The sequence below is a fragment of the Pleurodeles waltl genome, chromosome 4_2 (assembly GCF_031143425.1).
Source record: "Pleurodeles waltl isolate 20211129_DDA chromosome 4_2, aPleWal1.hap1.20221129, whole genome shotgun sequence".
NCBI lineage: Eukaryota > Metazoa > Chordata > Amphibia > Caudata > Salamandridae > Pleurodeles > Pleurodeles waltl.
In genome coordinates this window covers 942,360,122-942,379,607 of record NC_090443.1, presented here as the reverse complement: position 1 = coordinate 942,379,607, position 19,486 = coordinate 942,360,122, and the positions used below count along the sequence as shown (strand labels likewise).

Sequence of the window (19,486 nt, the reverse complement as noted above, 5' to 3'; positions counted from 1 at the left end):
GACTCACTCTCCAGTAGTGGTGATTAAGTGTAAGAAAGAAGAATCTTACTAACCACACAGGATTTGTTGACCCATGCAAATTGTCAACAGATAAATAATCCCACCATCTAATTACAACTCCATACCTGTTACAACTGACACTACAACTCTGACTAAATAAAGCGAGATTAACCTTATGAGGACAATGGAAGAGAGACTAGCTGAACGTATTCAAAGAGCTGAATTAACTTTTGACATCTCCAGTAATTCTCAAAATCAGGGGCAATCTGCGACAAATGTAGGAATGGCTCCGACAAATAATGTGAAACATCTGTTTTTACAATTGGAACGTCTTATGAAAAAAGAAATTTCTAAAAGTTGGGAAATAATGACATTGAAAAAATATATACAAGTAGGAAGAGTCCCGAGAGGACTAAGGATTTTCATCTTACCTAATCATTCAGATATAAGTCCGGAAATGCTGGAAGAATGGGGTTTGAACACTATGGAATGTTCTAAACGAATGATGGAGATTCTAATTAAATATGCTGAACGTGACATTAAAAAATTAAGATTAAACATCAAAGAACTAGAAGAACATATAGCGTTGTTAGACCAAGAAGAGGAAAAAGAAAAATGTAAAAAAACCATGAATACCTTTCTTGACAAATACGAAAATCAAGTTGAGGAATGCAAAAAAAAGCAAGTTTTTGAGAGATGCACAAGATTATGAATCGGGACGAATTCTTACATTTGCCAAAAGATTTGACATATTGAAACAACAACTTTATGCGGGACAGATAGATTTGAATCAGACCAAAAACACAGAAACTAGCGGATCGGAAACAGATCTGAGAGAAGGTGAAAGCACAAGCAAAAACACAAGGAAAACAACTCTTTTAGACGAAATGAAACTGGTATATTTGGACCAGACAACACAGAGGAGCAGAGGAAGACCCGGAAGAGGCAGAGGCCAGGGGTGGCAATACCCCACAGGAAGAGGAAGACGTGGCGGAGCAAAAGGAAAAGACTACATGCTACGCAGCCGGAAAGATCAATAACTCTCCAGCATTCAAAGCCTGCAGCTGAACAATCTGAAAATCTGATTGTCAACTTATCCAATTATGTATTAAGCAAAGTTGAAACACAAGTTTTATCAAAGGGTCTAAAGTTTCTGCCCGGAGAGAGATCATGATTTTGTCCAAACAAGAATTGATTTGTATAAGTTTATAAGGAAACTAAAACTGGCAAAATATTTTGCGAAACTAAGTCCTACTGTGAAACCAGAAGTAGGTCAGGTACATGATGAACTAGATTTAAATATCGAACAAGGTATTGATGTAAAAACTATGTATGATTTGACGCACAATTTGAAAGATGAAGAGCTGACTGAAACAGAAATATTGGCCACACTGGGCATTGAGATAAATCATAGTGTTAAAACGAAATTTAAACCTAAATCTAAATTTTGCCCTTCTCTATCCCCAGGAAATAAAATTGATATATTTCATGATCTGGTGGCCAATGATCTAGAGAAGTTACAATCCCCCCAGACAAAAGACAGGGAGAATTTGACGCAGGAACAACGACAGGCCTTGAAAGGTTTAATGGATAACCAAACAATAGTGATCAAACCTGCAGACAAGGGGGGGAATATTGTAATTCTCAATAAGGATGATTATGTAGAAGAAGCACTGAGACAATTGAATATGCATATGAATTATTGCAAACTAACGTACAATCCTTTCAGTGACCTAATTTGGGATCTAAATGAGAGGTTAGAAAAATGGTACTCAGAAGGATTGATCAGTTTTGATGAGAAATTATATATGACAAATAACTATCCAACTATGCCAACAATTTATTTCCTACCTAAAATCCATAAAACCTTAGACAAACCTCCTGGCAGGCCTATTATATCAAGTTGTGGTTCACTATATGAAGGTATCTCAAATTATATAGATCACTTTTTGGCCCCAATGGTAAAAGGTCTGAACTCATACATACAAGATGCTGGGGATTTCCTAAGAGCATTGGATGGTGTAGTATGGCAATCTGACTATTTGCTGGTAACAATAGACGTTGTGTCACTATATACCTCCATTTCACATAAGGTGGGGATAAATTCAGTGAAATATTTTCTGTGGCAAAAAAGTATCCACTTTCTTAAACATTCTGAGATGCTATTAGAAATGATAGATATATGTCTTAACAACATTTTTCTGTTCAATAATCAAATTTATAAACAAATCTGTGGTACAGCGATGGGAATGACCTTCTCCCCGAGCTATGCAGATCTCATGATGGGGTGGTGGGAGAAGTGCGTAGCTTGGGTTCAAGAGAATGATAGATATTTGGATAAGGTGATCATGTGGCTTCGCTACAGAGATGACTTGTTCTTGATTTGGCAGGGAACTATAAAAGATTTTGAGGAATTTTTTCATATACTAAACCACAATGACGTAGGATTACAGTTTACATACAAACTTAGCGATACCCGGATTTAATTCTTAGATGTGCAAGTACATATTATAGCAGGAACATTACAGACCACATTATACAGAAAACCCACTGCAACCAATAGTATTCTGCATGGTACCAGTTTCCACCCTACATCTTTAATTAGAAGTATCCCTTATGGTGAATTTATCCGTATAAGAAGAAACTGTTCAGATGAACAGGACATGAACGACAAATTCAGTGAAACCCGACAGAGGTTTATCAATAGGGGATACACACTAAAATCTGTCAAGCTAGGAGAATTGAAGGCAAAAGAAAAACCCACAATCAATTGTTGGCTAAAAAAAAGTAATGTGCTAGCACACCCTGAACAGAATAAAGATGAGATTAGACTCATTTTGGTTTACAGTAAAGAACATCATCAAATTGTTAAAGTATTGAGAAGACATTGGCACTTAATCCAAAAAGACAGTGATATAGGACACCGGGTTGGAACGTGTCCTTCTATCACTTATCGAAAAGTCCCATCTCTACAGGACATGCTAGTTAAAAGTCATTTTGAGTCACCCACAGCTTTTGGTTGGTTAATAGGGGGCAACAAGGGCTTTTTCTGTTGTAGAAAATGCAAAGCATGTAAAATTGGTTGTGACAAAAGTTTGTTACAGATTTTAGAGGAAAAAATCCAGTGATCAAAGAAAAAATTACATGCAAGACTTCTTTTGTGGTGTATGTCTTAGAATGTTGTTGTGGCCTCAAATATGTGGGAAGTACCATATGCCCTTTAAGAAAGCGCATCTTAGAACACATAAGGGCAGTGCAAAATGAAGACATGTCTTATGCTATAACGAAACATCTTAAAACTCACCCAGACCTGAATTGGATGATCATGAAATAATACTATGGTATAGCAGCTGTACATAAACATGAACGAGGGGGTGAGAGGGTTCAAAAACTAAGACGTTTGGAGTCGAAATATATCATCAAATTAAAAACCAAGATGCCCCATGGAATTAACTACGATGAGGAGTTATATTGCCACCTATGATGTTGTAATAGTAATTATATATTACTGTACTTATAGTAAGCCATAGATAGATGACTAGGGGCCAGATGTAGGAAAGGAATTGCAAGTCGCAAACGGCAAAAACTGCTGTTTGCGAGTTGCAAATCACATTTTCCTATGCAGAAATGCATTCTGCGAGTCGGGACCGACTCGCAAAATGCATTTCAGAATCGCAAATAGGAAGGGGTGTTCCCTTCCTATTTGCGATTCCTAGTGGTATGCAATACCATTTGCGACCGCATATGCGGTCGCAAATGGTGTCGCAGTTACCATCCACTTCAAGTGGATGGTAACCCACTCGCAAATTGGAAGGGGTCCCCATGGGGACCCCTTCCTCTTTGTGAATGGACCCCAAATTATTTTTTCAGGGCAGGTAGTGGTCCAAGGGACCACTACCTACCCTGAAAAAATACCGAAACTAAAGGTTTCGGATTTTTTTTTAAGTGCAGCTCGTTTTTTTAAGGAAAACGGGCTACACTTAAAAAAAAAAAACTGCTTTATTTAAAAGCAGTCACGAACATGGAGGTCTGCTGACTACAGCAGGCCTCCATGTTTGCGAGTGCCCATAGTCGGTATGGGGCCGCAATTTGCGACCCACCTCATGAATATTCATGAGGTGGGTCATTGCGACCCCATACCGATTCGAAGACGGTGTCTGAGACACCGTTCTGCATAACATATTGCGAGTTGCAAATAGCGAGTCGCTGTGACTCGCTATTTGCAACTCGCAATATGTTTCTTTGCTACATCTGGCCCCAGGAGCTTAATGCAGAATTTGTAATAATAAGGGGAAAGCATCCCTGTAGCGACCTGAACGATATAGCTTGGTTGTTGACTATCTATTATAAGTCACAAAAGTCATGTCAGTAGTATCCTAAATACAATGTAACATGCATGGAGGAGTAGTAATTACTTAAGTTATTTTGTTCACACTGTATTATCACATACTTGTTTTGAATATTCTGGGCGTGTATTAATACACCTGTCTTTTTTGGTTATATTAGTAACACTTTTGTGATAAGTTTATTTGTATTGATGATATGCTATGGCACTAGATATGTTATATATAACTACAGATCCCAGAATGCCACATAAAGGCATAGCTTAGTGGAAAAGTATAAATGGCACATGTTTTGGAGTAACAAATTACCGTGATCAAGACCGTGAAGGTCGAAACGCGTAGGTGTTAGGTGGTGGGATGCTTCGTTACTGAAAATAAAAGTGGATTCATTACAATCCTGTAAGTGCGGCATTTTTAACTTAAGTGTTAAACTGGCAAAATGATTTATGGGAATAGGTCCTTCCCTGATGCCTGCACCGACGAGTAGAGCGCGCCTCTTTTTGTGGATCTGTTGGAGCTTAATATACATATATATATATATATTTCAATGCAACAATAATATCCGCTTCTGGTCCTTCTGTTCCTTGCCCTTTCTGCGGCAGGTCACGACGTGGTAGCAACTCCCCATCTATCCACTCCACATTGCTTCTCACTGGTATCACACTCCGTAAGAATGTTGTTACCTGAAGAAACAGCTGTGACTGCGATTTTCCTCTTACATGTGCAGCATTGAATAATTCATCTGGCAATAGCAAGAAATCCTGACGCATTTCGGAAGTTATGACCTCTTGATCACTGGTAAATAAAACTTTTTATGTGTCACTCATTATAAACAGCCTTAATCCTCTCATGACATGACATAAAAAACAGACACAATAAACAAATGAACACTTCCGCACTGTACAATGGCTGCCATCTTAAGGGGATGCATGTTTCCTAATATAAGCATCGTTTCCACATTGCCAATGGTGACCCATCATACCCTTTAGGTACATTTAATAGAAGGGAGGTACTGTTGCTTCACGAGACCGTTAACTTTCTAATCATAGTATAAAACTAGCATCTACTCCTTGATGTTGTTTTCCCTCTGAATTTCCATTACATGTTTTTTTACTACTGTCACATATACTTTACACCTCAAACTCAATCAAGCCCTAGTGGGCTAGCAATAGAAATACTCAATTTTGTCAATTTGTGTCAACCGTTTATCACAAAAACAAAGGAGTATAATAGCTCTTTTAACATCATTCAATGTCTGAGACAGTTAACGTTCTAATCATGGTGTAAAACTAGCATGCTTGATACATCTTTGATACTGTTCTCCATCTGTATTTACATAACAGATTTATATACTATAGTCACATACACTCTACGCCTCGTACTCAATCAAGCCCTAGTGCGCTAACAATGGAAATACCCTATTTTGTAAATTTGCATCAACCATTTATTACTCTCAAAAAAGGATATAATAGCTGTTTTATTATCATACATGCCCTCCATCCTGATCACTGCATAGCAACGTATACTTGATGGCCAGGGGTGTTTAGCTCTAAAATACAACAGGATAAAAACAGGTGAAACCTATATCCCTTTTGAAATACTGCATACAGTTCCTTATACATCTACTTAAAAAAAGGAAAGAAAAACAGTGGGGGGCAGTTAACATATAACTATAAGAGCAACCTCCTATATAACTTCTTCAACTATATCCACAGATCTAGTTATTATTTTTGACTCCAATCTTCTCCATTCTAGGATACTGTTTTCACCTCTACCATTGAACGAAATCCTGTCTAGCACCACAAATTGTAATAAGTCACCTCTTTTCTTATATTGGATTTTTAAATGTCTTGCCACTGGATATGCTTCATCCTCATCCTGGATTTCCCTCATGTGCTCTAATATTCTTTTCCTAGCCCCATATATAGGGCTTCCTACATAATATTTATCACAGGGGCATCTATGGACATATACACTGTAATCAGAATTGCAAGAAAAATGTTTGTTAATATGAAAGGTTTTAAGTAATGTCAGAACGTTTACCTTTTTACAGTTTTCATTTGCAGGTTTTTTCCTTCCCCCGGTTATAGAAACACTGAATTGGTGTGTATTATACTCGGGGTACCAAACTGTGATTTAATAAGTCCTTCAATGAGGATCTCTTCTTAAATGTGAATTTCGGGTGGTCTCCTAAAATCTTAGAGAATGTTTAATCTGTTTTGAGTACAGGCCAGATCCTTTGCACAATCCTTTTGACTTCCCTTGTTTGACAGTGATTTGTTGCAATCACTCTTGTAGAGTTACTATCCTCATTAAATCTTTTTTTGGGCACTAGCATATCATCTATTTAGCTGTTCTAGCTCTCCAGGACTTCCGTAATGCTAGTTTTTGACTAGACTATTTAAATGAATCTCCAAGTCAAAATTTCTACTTCTGAATTAAATGTGATATCTGAATTAAAGTTTCACCTTGCTCTAATCAAGTCTGCATACTGAATACTGCTAATTAGATTTTTAGGGTGACAGCTGCTCACATGCATTAGACTACTCCCAGCAGTTTCTTTTGAGTCTACTCTCAAGCTTTCTGTTTTCCACCCACAGCTTCCAAGAATTCAATCGTCTTGGAATCCATCTGACAAGAGAATTTTAAGTTCAAATCATGGTTATTCAGAGTAATAACAAATTCTTGTGTAGATTCCCAAAATCCTTCCCAAATGCAAAAAATATAGTCAGTATAGCGCTCCCAAAGGACTACATGTTCATCCACATAACTGATGTTCCCGACAGTTTGCTCCTCCCACCAACCAAGGCATAATCCTGCATAGCTGGGGGCGAAGCAAATGCCCATCGCTGTCCTTTGGGTTTGATGATAGATCTCTTTATTGAAGATGTAAAAATTATTGGTTAAACAAACCATAATCATATTTAGGAGCATCTTCGTGTTCAGTAAAAATTATAGTGATCTTGCTCTAAGAAAATGTCTCACAGCTGTTATTCCTAGATTATGAGGTATGCACTTATACAAGCTGTTAACATCTAGGCACATTAGTATATAGTCCTCCTCCCGTGTTATATAATTGATTAGATGTAAGAAATCCACTGTTCTCTAATGTATGATGATAAGCTTTCAACAAACGAATGTATAAAATATTCAACATAATTGGAGGTATTTTCAGGAGGCTGCCTCAAGATGACACTATGCGTTTCCTGGTGGAGTGTCTGTATTCCTATATAATTTAGACAAAAAATACAATGCTAGTAGCTTAGGATAATCACATTTTAGAAATACATATTTGTCCCATTGAAGCAAACCTTAAACTTTCCAATCCAATAGCTTATTATAATATTCTTGATTAGCCTTATATGCCACCTCTCTAATTGACTTTAATCGTTGGTGTCATCATACAATTGCCTTTATTATTCTTGTAAATACATTTTGTGTGGTCAAATGACAACGTTCCCACCTTTGTCTGATCTTTTTATAACTATGTCTCTATTGGATTTCAAGGAGGTAAATGCTTCCCTGTGCCTCAGTTCCATGTTCTCCCATTGTTTTTTTTTTTTACTATACATTAGGGGCCATATTTATACTTTTCAACGCACAACAAAAAAGTTAACGCCGGCTAACGCCATTCTGAAGCGCCATGCGGGCGCCGTATTTATTCAATGACGTTAGCCGGCGTTAGCCAGCGCTGCGGAGTGGTGTGCGTAAAAAAAAATGACACACACCAGGCAGTGCCGGCGTAGGGGAAAATGGAGTTTGGGCGTCAAAAAATGGGGCAAGTCAGGCTGAGGCAAAATTATCGCCTCAACCTGATTTGCGCCATTTTTTTTTGGCGCCCAGACGCCATAACCATGACTCCTGTCTTAGCAAAGACAGGAGTCATGCCCCCTTGCCCAATGGCCATGCCCAGGGGACTTATGTCCCCTGGGCATGGTCATTGGGCATGGTGGCATGTAAGGAGGCCCCCCTATGCCACAAAAAAAATAAAAAAAAATACTTAGCTGAACTAACCTTAATGTCCCTGGGGTGGGTCCCTCCATCCTTGGGCGTCCTCCTGGGGTGGGCAAGGGTGGCAGGGGGTGTCCCTGGGGGCATGGGAGGGCACCTGTGGGCTTATTCCGAGCCCACAGGTCCCTTAACGCCTGCCCTGAGCAGGCGTTAACAAATGACGCTAACGCGGCTAGACGTCATTTTTTTTGACCCGCCCACTCCTGTGCGCCATTTTTGCACAGGAGTGTAAATACGGCGCACAGGCCTGGGAGTCATTTTTTAGAGGGGAACGCCTACCTTGCATCTCATTACCGCAAGGTAGGTGTCCACGCTAAAAAATGACGCTTACTCCATGAACTTTGGCGCTAGACGCGTCTAACGCCAAAGTATAAATATGGAGTTAGTTTTGCGTCGAATTTGCGTTAAAAAAAAGACGCAAATTCAGCGCAAACGGAGTATAAATATGCCCCTAGTTTTTTAAACCTTTTGATCACTTCTTTTTCAAATACATTTAAAGCATCATTGGCAATGTGGAAACGCTACTTTATAAGGAATTATGTATCCCTATAAGATGGCTGCCACAGCACAGTGTGGAAGCGTTCATTTGTTTACTGAGCGCATTTTTTATGTCATGTTATGAGGGAATTATGATTGTTTATAATGTGTGATGCACAGAAGTTTTGATTACCCGTGATCATGGGAGCGTAGCTTCCGAAACAAGTCATGATTTTTTGCTGTTGCCAGTTAAATTAATAAATGCTGCATGTGTGTGAGGCAAATAGTGGTCCTACTGTTTCTTCAGGTAACAGCATACTTACGGAGTGTTATGCCAGTCAGAAGCAATGTGGAGTGGATATATATATATATATATATATATATATATATACACACATATATGTGTGTGTGTATTTTTATTGTCTTTATTTGTATATTTGTAAGGGAGATGTGCTGTATTTTGCACAATGCTTAGATGCCACAGTGCTTGAGTGTTCTCGAATGCCCTCAAGGTTCCAGCACACAGGAGTTGGTGGCAGCAGGAGGTGGCAGTAAGAGGAGCTTTGTCCCTGTACAAGGCTGCAATAAGGAGATATGTCCAACAGCATTTAGTGTGTCCTCGCAAGAAAGGTGGTGAGTTCATGAGAAAACTTCTCAGCAGTGTTGCCGCAAGACACCATATCAGAGCTGATGGAACAAAAATGACAAAGTGGTTTATTCTTGGTAATATGTTTTATTTCACATTATATGCCATTATTGTTTATGAATAGGAGTTTTCACAAATAATTAATTAAAACATTGTTCTATATTGGTTACAGAGCACAGTCACACAATGTAAACACAGTAGATGAAAATTGATGAAGTTAAAACTAAAAATAATAATTTGAGGGAATTTTCTAGTTTAGGGATTTTTAAGAATATGCAAGTGAGTGTGAGGCATTTTCCAGCTAAACATAAGCACAGAAAGTAATGATGCTCAGGAGGTAATAAAAGTCATGATTAGATATTTTTCAAACATATTGAGAAATGTATGATCCATCAAATGTGTAATCCATTTACTTTTGCTTAAGTGAGGCCTGCATTGTAAACAGTGACAACCTGTCATTCCAGGTTTATTCCAGTTCGGAACCTCTTAGGATTGGCTATTTTGACAATATGAGCTGTTTCCCAGCAATCCCCAGCATGAGAAGAGCAGTTAATGAAGCTAAAAAGCTTCTTGAAGAAGCAGGACACACGGTAAGCACTACCGGGCTTCATAATCTGATGTGTTACCGTAACATTTTAATATTGATGTCCTGGTACTTCAAATATCATTGTAATGGAACTTTTCTAAAGTTGTTATATTTAGCACCATTTATATCCATTTACCTACATTTGTGAAGCATGTTCTTTCTTTTCTTTTTTTTTATGTAGGGTATTTGTTTGGTTTTATCGATTTCTTTATATTTGAAGATGAAGCATAGTACACACTGTAATTGTAATAGTATTTATATAGCGCTTCCTACCCCTGACGAGGCGTCGAAGCGCTTTTCGGCAAGTAGCACGCTACTCCATAACCCAACAAGAATTAGTGATGGATTAGTATTGGGAAATATGAGTACAGTTTTAGTATTATTATGAGTTAATTTGAGCCGTGGATATGAGAGTTTGTTTAGTTAGATTGACAGGAGTAATGGAGGGGTGGAGGAGGAAAGAAATCCAGAAGTGTTAATTGGGAGTATATCCCTCATTTACTCATCCCAGGGGCTTGGGATGAGTAAAGGGGGATGGAGGAGGGAAGAGTCTGTGGAAGGGTTAGGGAGATAATAGTACCAGGGTGAGATAAATGAGGGCAAATTTAGTAGGGTTGTTTGGGAGGTCATGGTAGTAGAGTGAGGTTTTGTGAGTTAGATGTGGAAGCGGAGGGAAGAGCTTAGGCAGAGGTATTTAGGAGATGAAAGTAGTAGAATGGATTTGGGATGACTCAGAGTGGGGATGGAGGATAGATTGATAGAGACATGACATATGATGGTGGGTAGATAAGTGTGATAAGATGAGACCAGGGATTCATAGATATATATGTATAACAACCCACCCAGGAGCCATGCAATGACCCAAGAACATGCCAAGCACAGAGACAACAAAGACATATATATATATATATATATATTTATATATATATACGCACACACACATACACACATGAATACACACATATGCACACATATATGTACATACAATACATAATTAGAACCATGGGTAAATATACTTAGTCAAACAGGTTTAAAGAGTGTGTGTCTATTTTATTGTTATGACATAGTAGCGATACATATTTTCTAAAGAACTATACATAACTAGAAATATACACATAATCAGAAAAAATATTTATCAACATAGGCATATGCAGTCCATAGTTGTATGAATATGGTGGTTATGAAGGAAAGAGCCAGCTCTTGAGTAGTTTTCTGAAGACAAGAAAGTTATCTGTGGCTCTTATAGTTGGGGGTAATGAATTCCATACTTTGGCTGCTTGAACTGAGAAGGATGTACCACCTATAGTCTTTTTCTTGTATGGTGGTGTTCTGAGGCGGGGTGCCAATCTTGAGTGGAGGTTTCTTTGTTGGATGTATTTGGTTATTTTGTTTCTGATAAAAAGCGGTCCTGTTCCATGTATAGCTTTGTGGGTGATACAAAGCAGCTTGAAAGTGCATCTTCTGGCAACGGGTAACCAGTGTAGTGCTCTCAAGGCAGGGGAGATGTGGGCTTGTGGCTTTACATGTAATAGGAGCCTGGCTGCGGAGTTCTGGATACGTTGTAGTTTTTTCATAATAGATAGAGATGATCCATGGTAGGGGCCATTGGCATAATCCAGTTTGGATAGTACAAGCGAGATAGTAGCTTGTACCTTGTGCGGAAGTCCGAGGTGGGGGAAGATGCGTCGTAGAGTCTTCAAGGTGATGAAGCTTGTTTGTGCTAATTTGTCCACTTGGGCATTCATAGTTAACTTGGAATCCATGGTGATCCCGAGGTTTTTAACTTCCTTGGATAATTGAGGAGGTGGACCGAGATCGTCAGGCCAGACGCACAGAGGGTCATAACTTTTCCAGTCACCACATATGAGTATTTCTGTTTTGGAGGTATTTAGTTTGAGGTGGCTCCAGGTCATCCACTGATCAACGGCTCGGAGGCAACTGAAGATTTGTGAGTTTTCAATGTTTTTGGGGCATTCTAATTTAACTAGTATTTGTGTGTCATCTGCATAGTTGTAGCATGTGAGATGAAAATCATTGATCAGTTCTGGTAATGATATCATGTAGATGTTGAAAAGCAAAGGTGAAATGATTAATCCGTGGGGGACCCCTGCTTTTGTGAGGTACGGTTTGGATGAGAAGGGGGTAAGTAGATGATATTAGATCTTTTTTTAAGATATGAAGTAATCCCGTCGAGAGAAGTCCCTGAAGATATGCCACCAGAACATGAGTAGGTCAAGCTGGTGATAATGACTGTGCTTACAAATTACTTAGTATGTGGGAGGGCTGTTTTGAGATGGAGTGAGGATGTACAAGGGGAACATCAGTGATGATTGCTATAGTATCCTATGAGATACACAGTGTTGCCATACTGTTTTGTTTGTTTTACACTTTCAAAAGCAAAATGTTTAATAAAAAAAAATACAAATAGCCTGGGATGCAGGGAGTTTTCTCTCATCACATGAGTTCCATTGTTTGTTTCCTCTGCCTTCAGCCTTCATACCTGACATAGCATACTAGGGCCAGAAAAATATGCATTGAGTGGGATGCATTAAATATGGTAGACCTTGTGATGCACGAGAAGAGGCAATCTTTGGGCGGATGGGTGTTTGATTTTGATTGACCATCAGCAAAGCCAGCAGTGGTCCCACTAACGATCATTCAGCAGTTCTGTTGCCTAAATAAGGAGGGGAGATGGCAAGTTTGAGGGAGGGATAGGGGAACCAGAGACATTCAGTGTTTCTTCTTCCTCATTAAACTTTAGATAAACAACACAATGGGCCTAAGTACAAGTTGGCGGTCAGACTACCACAATCCTGGTGGTCACACTGCTGGATTAAGACCCTGGCAGTCGGATTGCCAGGAGGCTGCTGGCACCACCGGGATCAGGGATCCCGACGGGTTGGCAGCTGTCGGAGTCATGATCAGCCACTGCAGTGCTGATCACGACTTTGCTTTCCGCCAGCTGGTGGAAATGCAGCCCTGGGGCCATAGGGGGGACCCTGCACCCTTGGAATGTGCACCGTCTGCTATTGCTATTGTAATATGATGTTTTCGACGGTCAGCCGGGTGAAAACCTCGTAATAGGGCAATAGTGAGGCCGCCGGCCCGATGGCCGCCTCACCACTGCATTATTTGAGTTGTGGCAGTTCCGCCCAACTCCTATAGCCCCATAGTCTCCTTGAGGTCCTGAATGTCATTTTAGCCTCTGAGCAATACTATGAATATGGTGTTTAGTGAAATTCATACATTTATCATTGGATCCTCCACTTCACAGCATAGGCAGGCCCTTGAGGAATTGAATGTCAAGTTTCAAAGTCACAGGCGGAATCCATGCACTGTGGTATGTAAGTCCTAATGATTAAGGGTATAAGGGCATAACTTAAGAGAAATCTCTTAGTGGCCTTGCACAGTGTCTGCCCAACTGACAACACCCTAAGCTGTCAAAATGTGGGGAAAACATACATGATTTGAATTAGCACTATATAAAAAATAGTTTATTGAAATATAAGAAGGTAAAAAATTGACGTTTAGCACAGTGAGCAATATCACTTGGTCAAACAGAAAATCACTGTTTTAGAAGGATCTAAAAAATTCCATTACACAAATCCATAGTTGATAAGCATTCCAGATAAAGTGATCTTGATATTATAGTTCGCGCTGCAGAGATTACTTGCTTTTCTGTTATGTATATGAGTAGTAGGTGTCACTCTATGTAGTTCTGAGAATCACGTTTGCTAGACTCTAATTTTTGATTTTCTAGTAGATAGCAAAACGAGGGGGAAACATAGAGTCTTTAAAACAATTATCAATACACCTAGCCAATGTGTTTCATGGGACTGACTTCCCCCTTCCATCTGGCTGATAAGAAGAAATATGTAGCTAATTCAGACTGGAATGCTTGAGTATTTAAAAAAGCAGATCCAAGCTACTCTATTCCAGGTCATTTCTTAGGTCATATTTATACTGGGATGTGGAATGATGAGCCAGGATTATGAGCAGAAATCAGACATCTACATTTTCCATGCATGAAAACAGCCTATTTCACATGTCTCCAGCCAGCAGCTCACAAATTAGACACAAAGGACTGAGAGCCTGATTTAAAGTTTGGCGGATGGGTTACTCCATGGCAAACATGATGGCTATCCTGTTCACCCTATTACAACTTTAATATAACCTAAAAGCATGAGGCAGAAGGATATCCATTCCATCGTCCTAAGTCTTTTATGAGCTAGGAATCATTCTGGGTGGATTCTCTTAATCTCAAACATTGTGATCTTCTGGTTTACATATATATTTAAATATAAAGTGCTAATTGAAGTCATGTACGTTTTCCCCAAATTTTGTGTGTTTCATGCTATGGTATTTGTCCTGCCTCGGCCACGGGGTTGGACTAATCTCACAGGTGTGGAATATGTATGTTTGGCAGATTAGAGGATCAGTAAAGACTCCGCCAACAATAAATGCCACCACTGTGTGGCTACAAGAAAGACTATTTCTAAAATTCACTGACTCCATGGAGGAATTAGAGCAGAAGCCTTGGATCTGCCACGGCCTTCCCAGGTTAGTCCTACACATAAGAAAAACTCAAGTACCTTGCACAGTGTGGCAAAGCAGAAGGCTATGGTCGAAATGGGTTCTACGAGGCCAGACAGATATCAGGTGAAGTCCAAGTGAACCGGTTGACTTGTAGCAGGAAAACTCAGAGCGAGAAAAATTCAAAATTCTCTCCCAAGGAAGGTCCCTCTTCACCCAGTGAAGATTTCACCCTTTGGTATTGGTCATCACTTTTTTGGAGCTTGAATTCCTCCAGCGGGGCAAGGTTGCAAGCTGCAGCCATGCAGGGCTCACAAGGCTGAATATCTTCTCTGTGATGTCCATCTGAAACTGATTTGCTGCTGTGAAAATGCTCAGAGCAGGAGCAACCTAAATTGTTTGCCCAGCAGCACACACCTTTGTCATTTTGACTTAGCAGGTTGGTCGTGTGCTGCCGTCGGTTGGCTACAAAATAATCCTTGAAAATGTTTCCAAGTCCCAGCTTTTAATGTTAGGCAGGAAGAGTACATTCTAACACTTCTCAAAGGAATTGAGGACCTTAGGGACACCACCAATTAGAGGTCAGGAATCACTCCAGGACAACAATGGGAAAAATAGTTTATAAAGCACAGGGCCCCACAGAAATATGAGTGCATATGGGCACCCTGGATTCGGGACAGAGCCCCTTAAACTGATATGGATGCATAACGTGCATTGGTGTCTCTGTCTGTGCTTGTCTACGATCATATGAGGAGTTGTGGAAGAGGAAATACATCAAGCTTACAGTTCTTATGTTGGTATTATGCTCACTGCCTAGCGCTCAATTGAGTTGGCTTGAAACCGAAGCTAAGTTTTGTGTTGATGTTTGACAACTTTACAAAATAAATGAAATGTGTTATAAAAAAGGAATCACTCCAGGAAAAGCCACCAGCAGGGCCCATGGCAGGTTCACCATAGTACCACTATTTCCATAAACCAGATAGGGTAGAAACTTTCTTCTGCTGTGCAGAGCTCCCTGTGCCCATTGAGAGGTGTGGCCAGAGAAATGAGACTCTCCTCCTCTGTCGTCACTCAAAAACAGTTCTGGGGCAACTCCTCTCCCTCTGTGACAGAACAATGAAGGGGTAAGGCGAAGGTGTGAACTTTATCTGCTTGTGACAGGATAGGCTTCCATTGAAGATGATTATTTTCCTGGACACAGCGCAGATGACCAACCTGTCATGGAGAGAAACATATTCTCAAGCTTTTTATCCACACTCTGGGAGCAATACACATTTCACCACAGGGGAGACATCAACAGTCAAGTGACACTAAACAATGGCACATTTGGCTCTGGCAGGAAAATGCCAGCTTTCTAAAAGTACACAAAAAGTGATGGATGGAATGCTTACATTAATCTCAGCCACTGGAAGTTACTTGGTCCACATCTCAATGCATTGTTATTTTGCACACAATGCCACCTCAGTTTGAACCAAGCTATATGCAAATCAGTATTAACCCTGCTCCAGTGGGAACAGTCCAGCCTGAACTGCCAAGTCAGGTCATCCCTGAACCAGAACACATGATACCCAGGACCGTTTTCACCCTCACCAACCTGCAGGGGCAGGCCTTGAGACAGGCTTTGAATTGTCACTTTAGTGGTTGCACAATATGTGCTGCAGACGACCAGGGACACTTAAATTACAGGCCATGGATACACATTTGTATCATATATTGAGGACTTGTGGGTAATGTGAATCAGGAGTATGGTAAATTTTTACATGTTCTAGGTGGGGTCAGAACACATGCACTGGGCCCTAGTTAGCAGTGTCCCAGTGTGCAGAGTCAAGAGGCATTATCCTACACACACAATTATACAGTGGTAAATTGCCTGAAAGAGGTGCGGAATGGTTGCTTCAGGGCATAGTTTGCATTGAGAGTTAGTGAAAATCCACAATCCCCTGTCCCCCCCCTGACCACACCCCCCCCCGGGCTTTTCCTTCCTGAACATGTTTGGAGATATCCTGGAAATGGTTGAAAATGCCCTCCTTCATGTGTACTAGTGTAAATATTGCAGGGACTTATAATGAAATCAACATTTCATTAACGTAGAGTGGGCCACTGCATTCACATGGTCTATATAATGGGACAATGAGGTAAAGACCTATGGTTTGATTACATTATTTGCACATTTTAGTGTTAAGGATAGGCGTGGCCAGAATCTCCATTTGAGGCGGGTGTCCCCTGGATCACAAACTGGCAATTGCAAGTTCTTTTAAAGATTAGGGAATAGCCACAACGACACAGAAATGTTGGAATTTCTCTGTTTGCTTTTACGAATAATTTTGAGGACAAATCCATAGTAAATGTCAGAGGGAGGGACGATGGGTGTCGGGGTTGGTGTCCAGGTAAAATAAAATGGACTATGGTAAGGGTTCTTTGGTCCTCTGTGTTGTGCTCTAAGCAGGGGGGTGAGGGATTGATGTTGTACTAAGGTCCGGGCACTGCCACTTGCCCATGGTTGTCCTTCAAGGAGAGGTGCAGAGGTTTTTACACAGCATCATAATCACTGGCCCGGGAAGGGATTGGTAAAGGGGTCCAGAGTCTACTTGGAGGAAGTGTAGCCTACTGCCTCATGCAGGAGGTTTTTTTCTTTTAACACAAACTTTATTGCATTTTTAGCACTAAAAGGCAGTACAGGAGGACGACTTTCCAAGTAGCGAATGAGTGCAAAAGGTTGGAGTCAATAGCATGTATAAAGTGCCATGAGTTTGGGATCCAAGTCCATTCCAGTCAAGCCAATGCAAGAAGAAAATCAAAGATTAAGCAACATAAGTAACCCCCCCACCTGGATCCAACCCAAACAAAAACCCTTGATATATCACCTAAGAGCTGCCACTCAGAGCCAGAAGGGGGAGATGTACATGCAAGAGTGGTGCAGTCCTATTTTGGACCTGTTAGAACTGGTGGTATTGGAATCTCTGCAGAAAACAGCCATCCCAGGGTATAATTGATTCTGGACCCATATGGATAACCTCACTGTGATTCAGTGACACCTCAGGGAATGGGATGTTGTGCCTTAAAGCCCTCCAACAGCATATGCCATTCCATGGAGATGGGCGATTTGCGCAGCCCCCTATATTCCTCTCGCCTTAGGGCTATACTTTCTCCCAGACCCCAGCGATGAACCTCCTCTCGCCAGTCTTCCAGTTTTGGAGCCAATGGGGGCTTCCATCATCTAGTGAGTAGGCGTTCTGCCAGCAGTAAAGCTAAGTTCATGAATCGCCCTCCCACTTTGGATCCTCTAGGTCGTGTGGGCAACCCTAGTATACATTCTTCAATGTTATCCCAGCTGGCCTTTCCTGGGACCTCACCTAGCGCTCCCTCTAACTGCCTGGGGCAGGAGTTGGGGTGAGTGGCCCTGTCAGCGGTATGAGTATCAGTGATTTGGGTAAAAGTAAGCCCTGATATATACAGTGCTTCGAAAGTGTAGTGTGAAATTTTATGTGAAAACAAATTATTATTTTGACACATTAAATGTAGCTTTTAGATCTTTCCTTTCCTGAAGAAGAAATGTGCAATCTTAGAGTCAGGTCTTTTCTGAGTTTTGGCATCTGAGTTTTGGCACCTAGTGAGAAAATGCCTGTGTAAGAGTCCTTCCTGTAGTGTTGCACTGATGTAGCAATATGCACTTTAACCATCTCTGACGTAGTCTAGGTTTTTGTATCAAAGTCTTTACATAGGATATTGTACATTATGAATCTTTAGGTTTGTAGGATGGTGCAGTCAGTTGTCTACTAATAGTTTATTACAGGTAGAGCTTTCGGTGTTTGTGCATACTTTTGAAGGCCAGTTAGCAGGGTATTTTACCATGTATGTGTAATGCTACAAACATTCACACATTCATAGTGTGGGGCGGTGACTTTCTTTTCCATACGAGACCTAACCCATACCAAGTGATATGTGCTTTCTTGGTCCAATGGTCTTTGAATAGGACATCAGCGTAAATGCTGCCATGAGCATAAAGGAGCCTAAAGCAGATTGGAAGGAGATCGTTCAAATAAATATTGCATGTTGAAGAGACTATCGAACTTCACATTCAGAGATTACACATTCACTTAAATCAATGGAAAAAGTGGGCTAGAAGAAATGTGGAAGCAGTGTGAAGCCCTCAAGATTCATGAACGTCAACCAGGATTAATTTTAGTTTTAGTGACTTCTCTATGGAGAAACATCAACTTGGTCATTGATGGTTTTAATTTGAGTTAGACGCAGACAACCAGGTTGAATGAAGTCAAGGCAGGCTTTGATGCTGTGAATGTTGTGTTCTCGTTATTTACTGACGTTCAGCAGGGTATTACTGTCCTATTGATGGATTGTGATTCTCTAAATAGATAACAGAGCCCTTGGTGTTCCATGTGTATCATGAATGCAAAATCATGTGGATGGAACTCTGCCCAACTCCATGAGTGACTGAGAGTGGTTAGATTTGGAGATTTGATACACATAAGTAATTGCAATGTCTAACTCCCACATTAAATAGGGTGTTTTTTGGCCTCCTGTATTGGTGATGCAAAGAGTGTAATCTATTACCAGTAAAGTATCTGCAAAAGTGCTGCACACCGTTTGGAAGGTTGCTCCAGTTGTATGTGTGATTAGTGTGTTAGGGCTACAGCTTTTCTCAGTGATTTTAACAAATAACGACAATTTAGTGATGGAGATTTAACTCAAGATTTATCCATGTCAAGGTGGGAGGGTTTGTTAGAAAAGGAACGTTTAGCCACTTTTTAGGGTCGAGCGCGCAAAGCGCTCTGTCTCTGTTGCTATCTCTCTACGGCCTTGTAACCACGCCCATCACTTTGGTTAATGTGGGCTTGACTTTTAAAATTCGCCTGATTTGATTAGTGAAAG

The 19,486-nt window shown here is 40.4% G+C and overlaps 1 protein-coding gene across 2 annotated transcripts in view; it reads left to right on the top strand.

Moving 5' to 3' along the window:
* Nucleotides 1–19,486, top strand: part of LOC138293502 (vitamin D3 hydroxylase-associated protein-like) — a 731,360-nt gene that overhangs the window by 416,038 nt on the left and 295,836 nt on the right. For both annotated transcript variants that reach the window (XM_069232741.1, XM_069232740.1), the window contains exon 8: nucleotides 9,942–10,067. In XM_069232741.1, coding sequence (XP_069088842.1) covers nucleotides 9,942–10,067 — 126 coding nt within the window. The remainder of the gene's footprint in view (nucleotides 1–9,941; nucleotides 10,068–19,486) is intronic.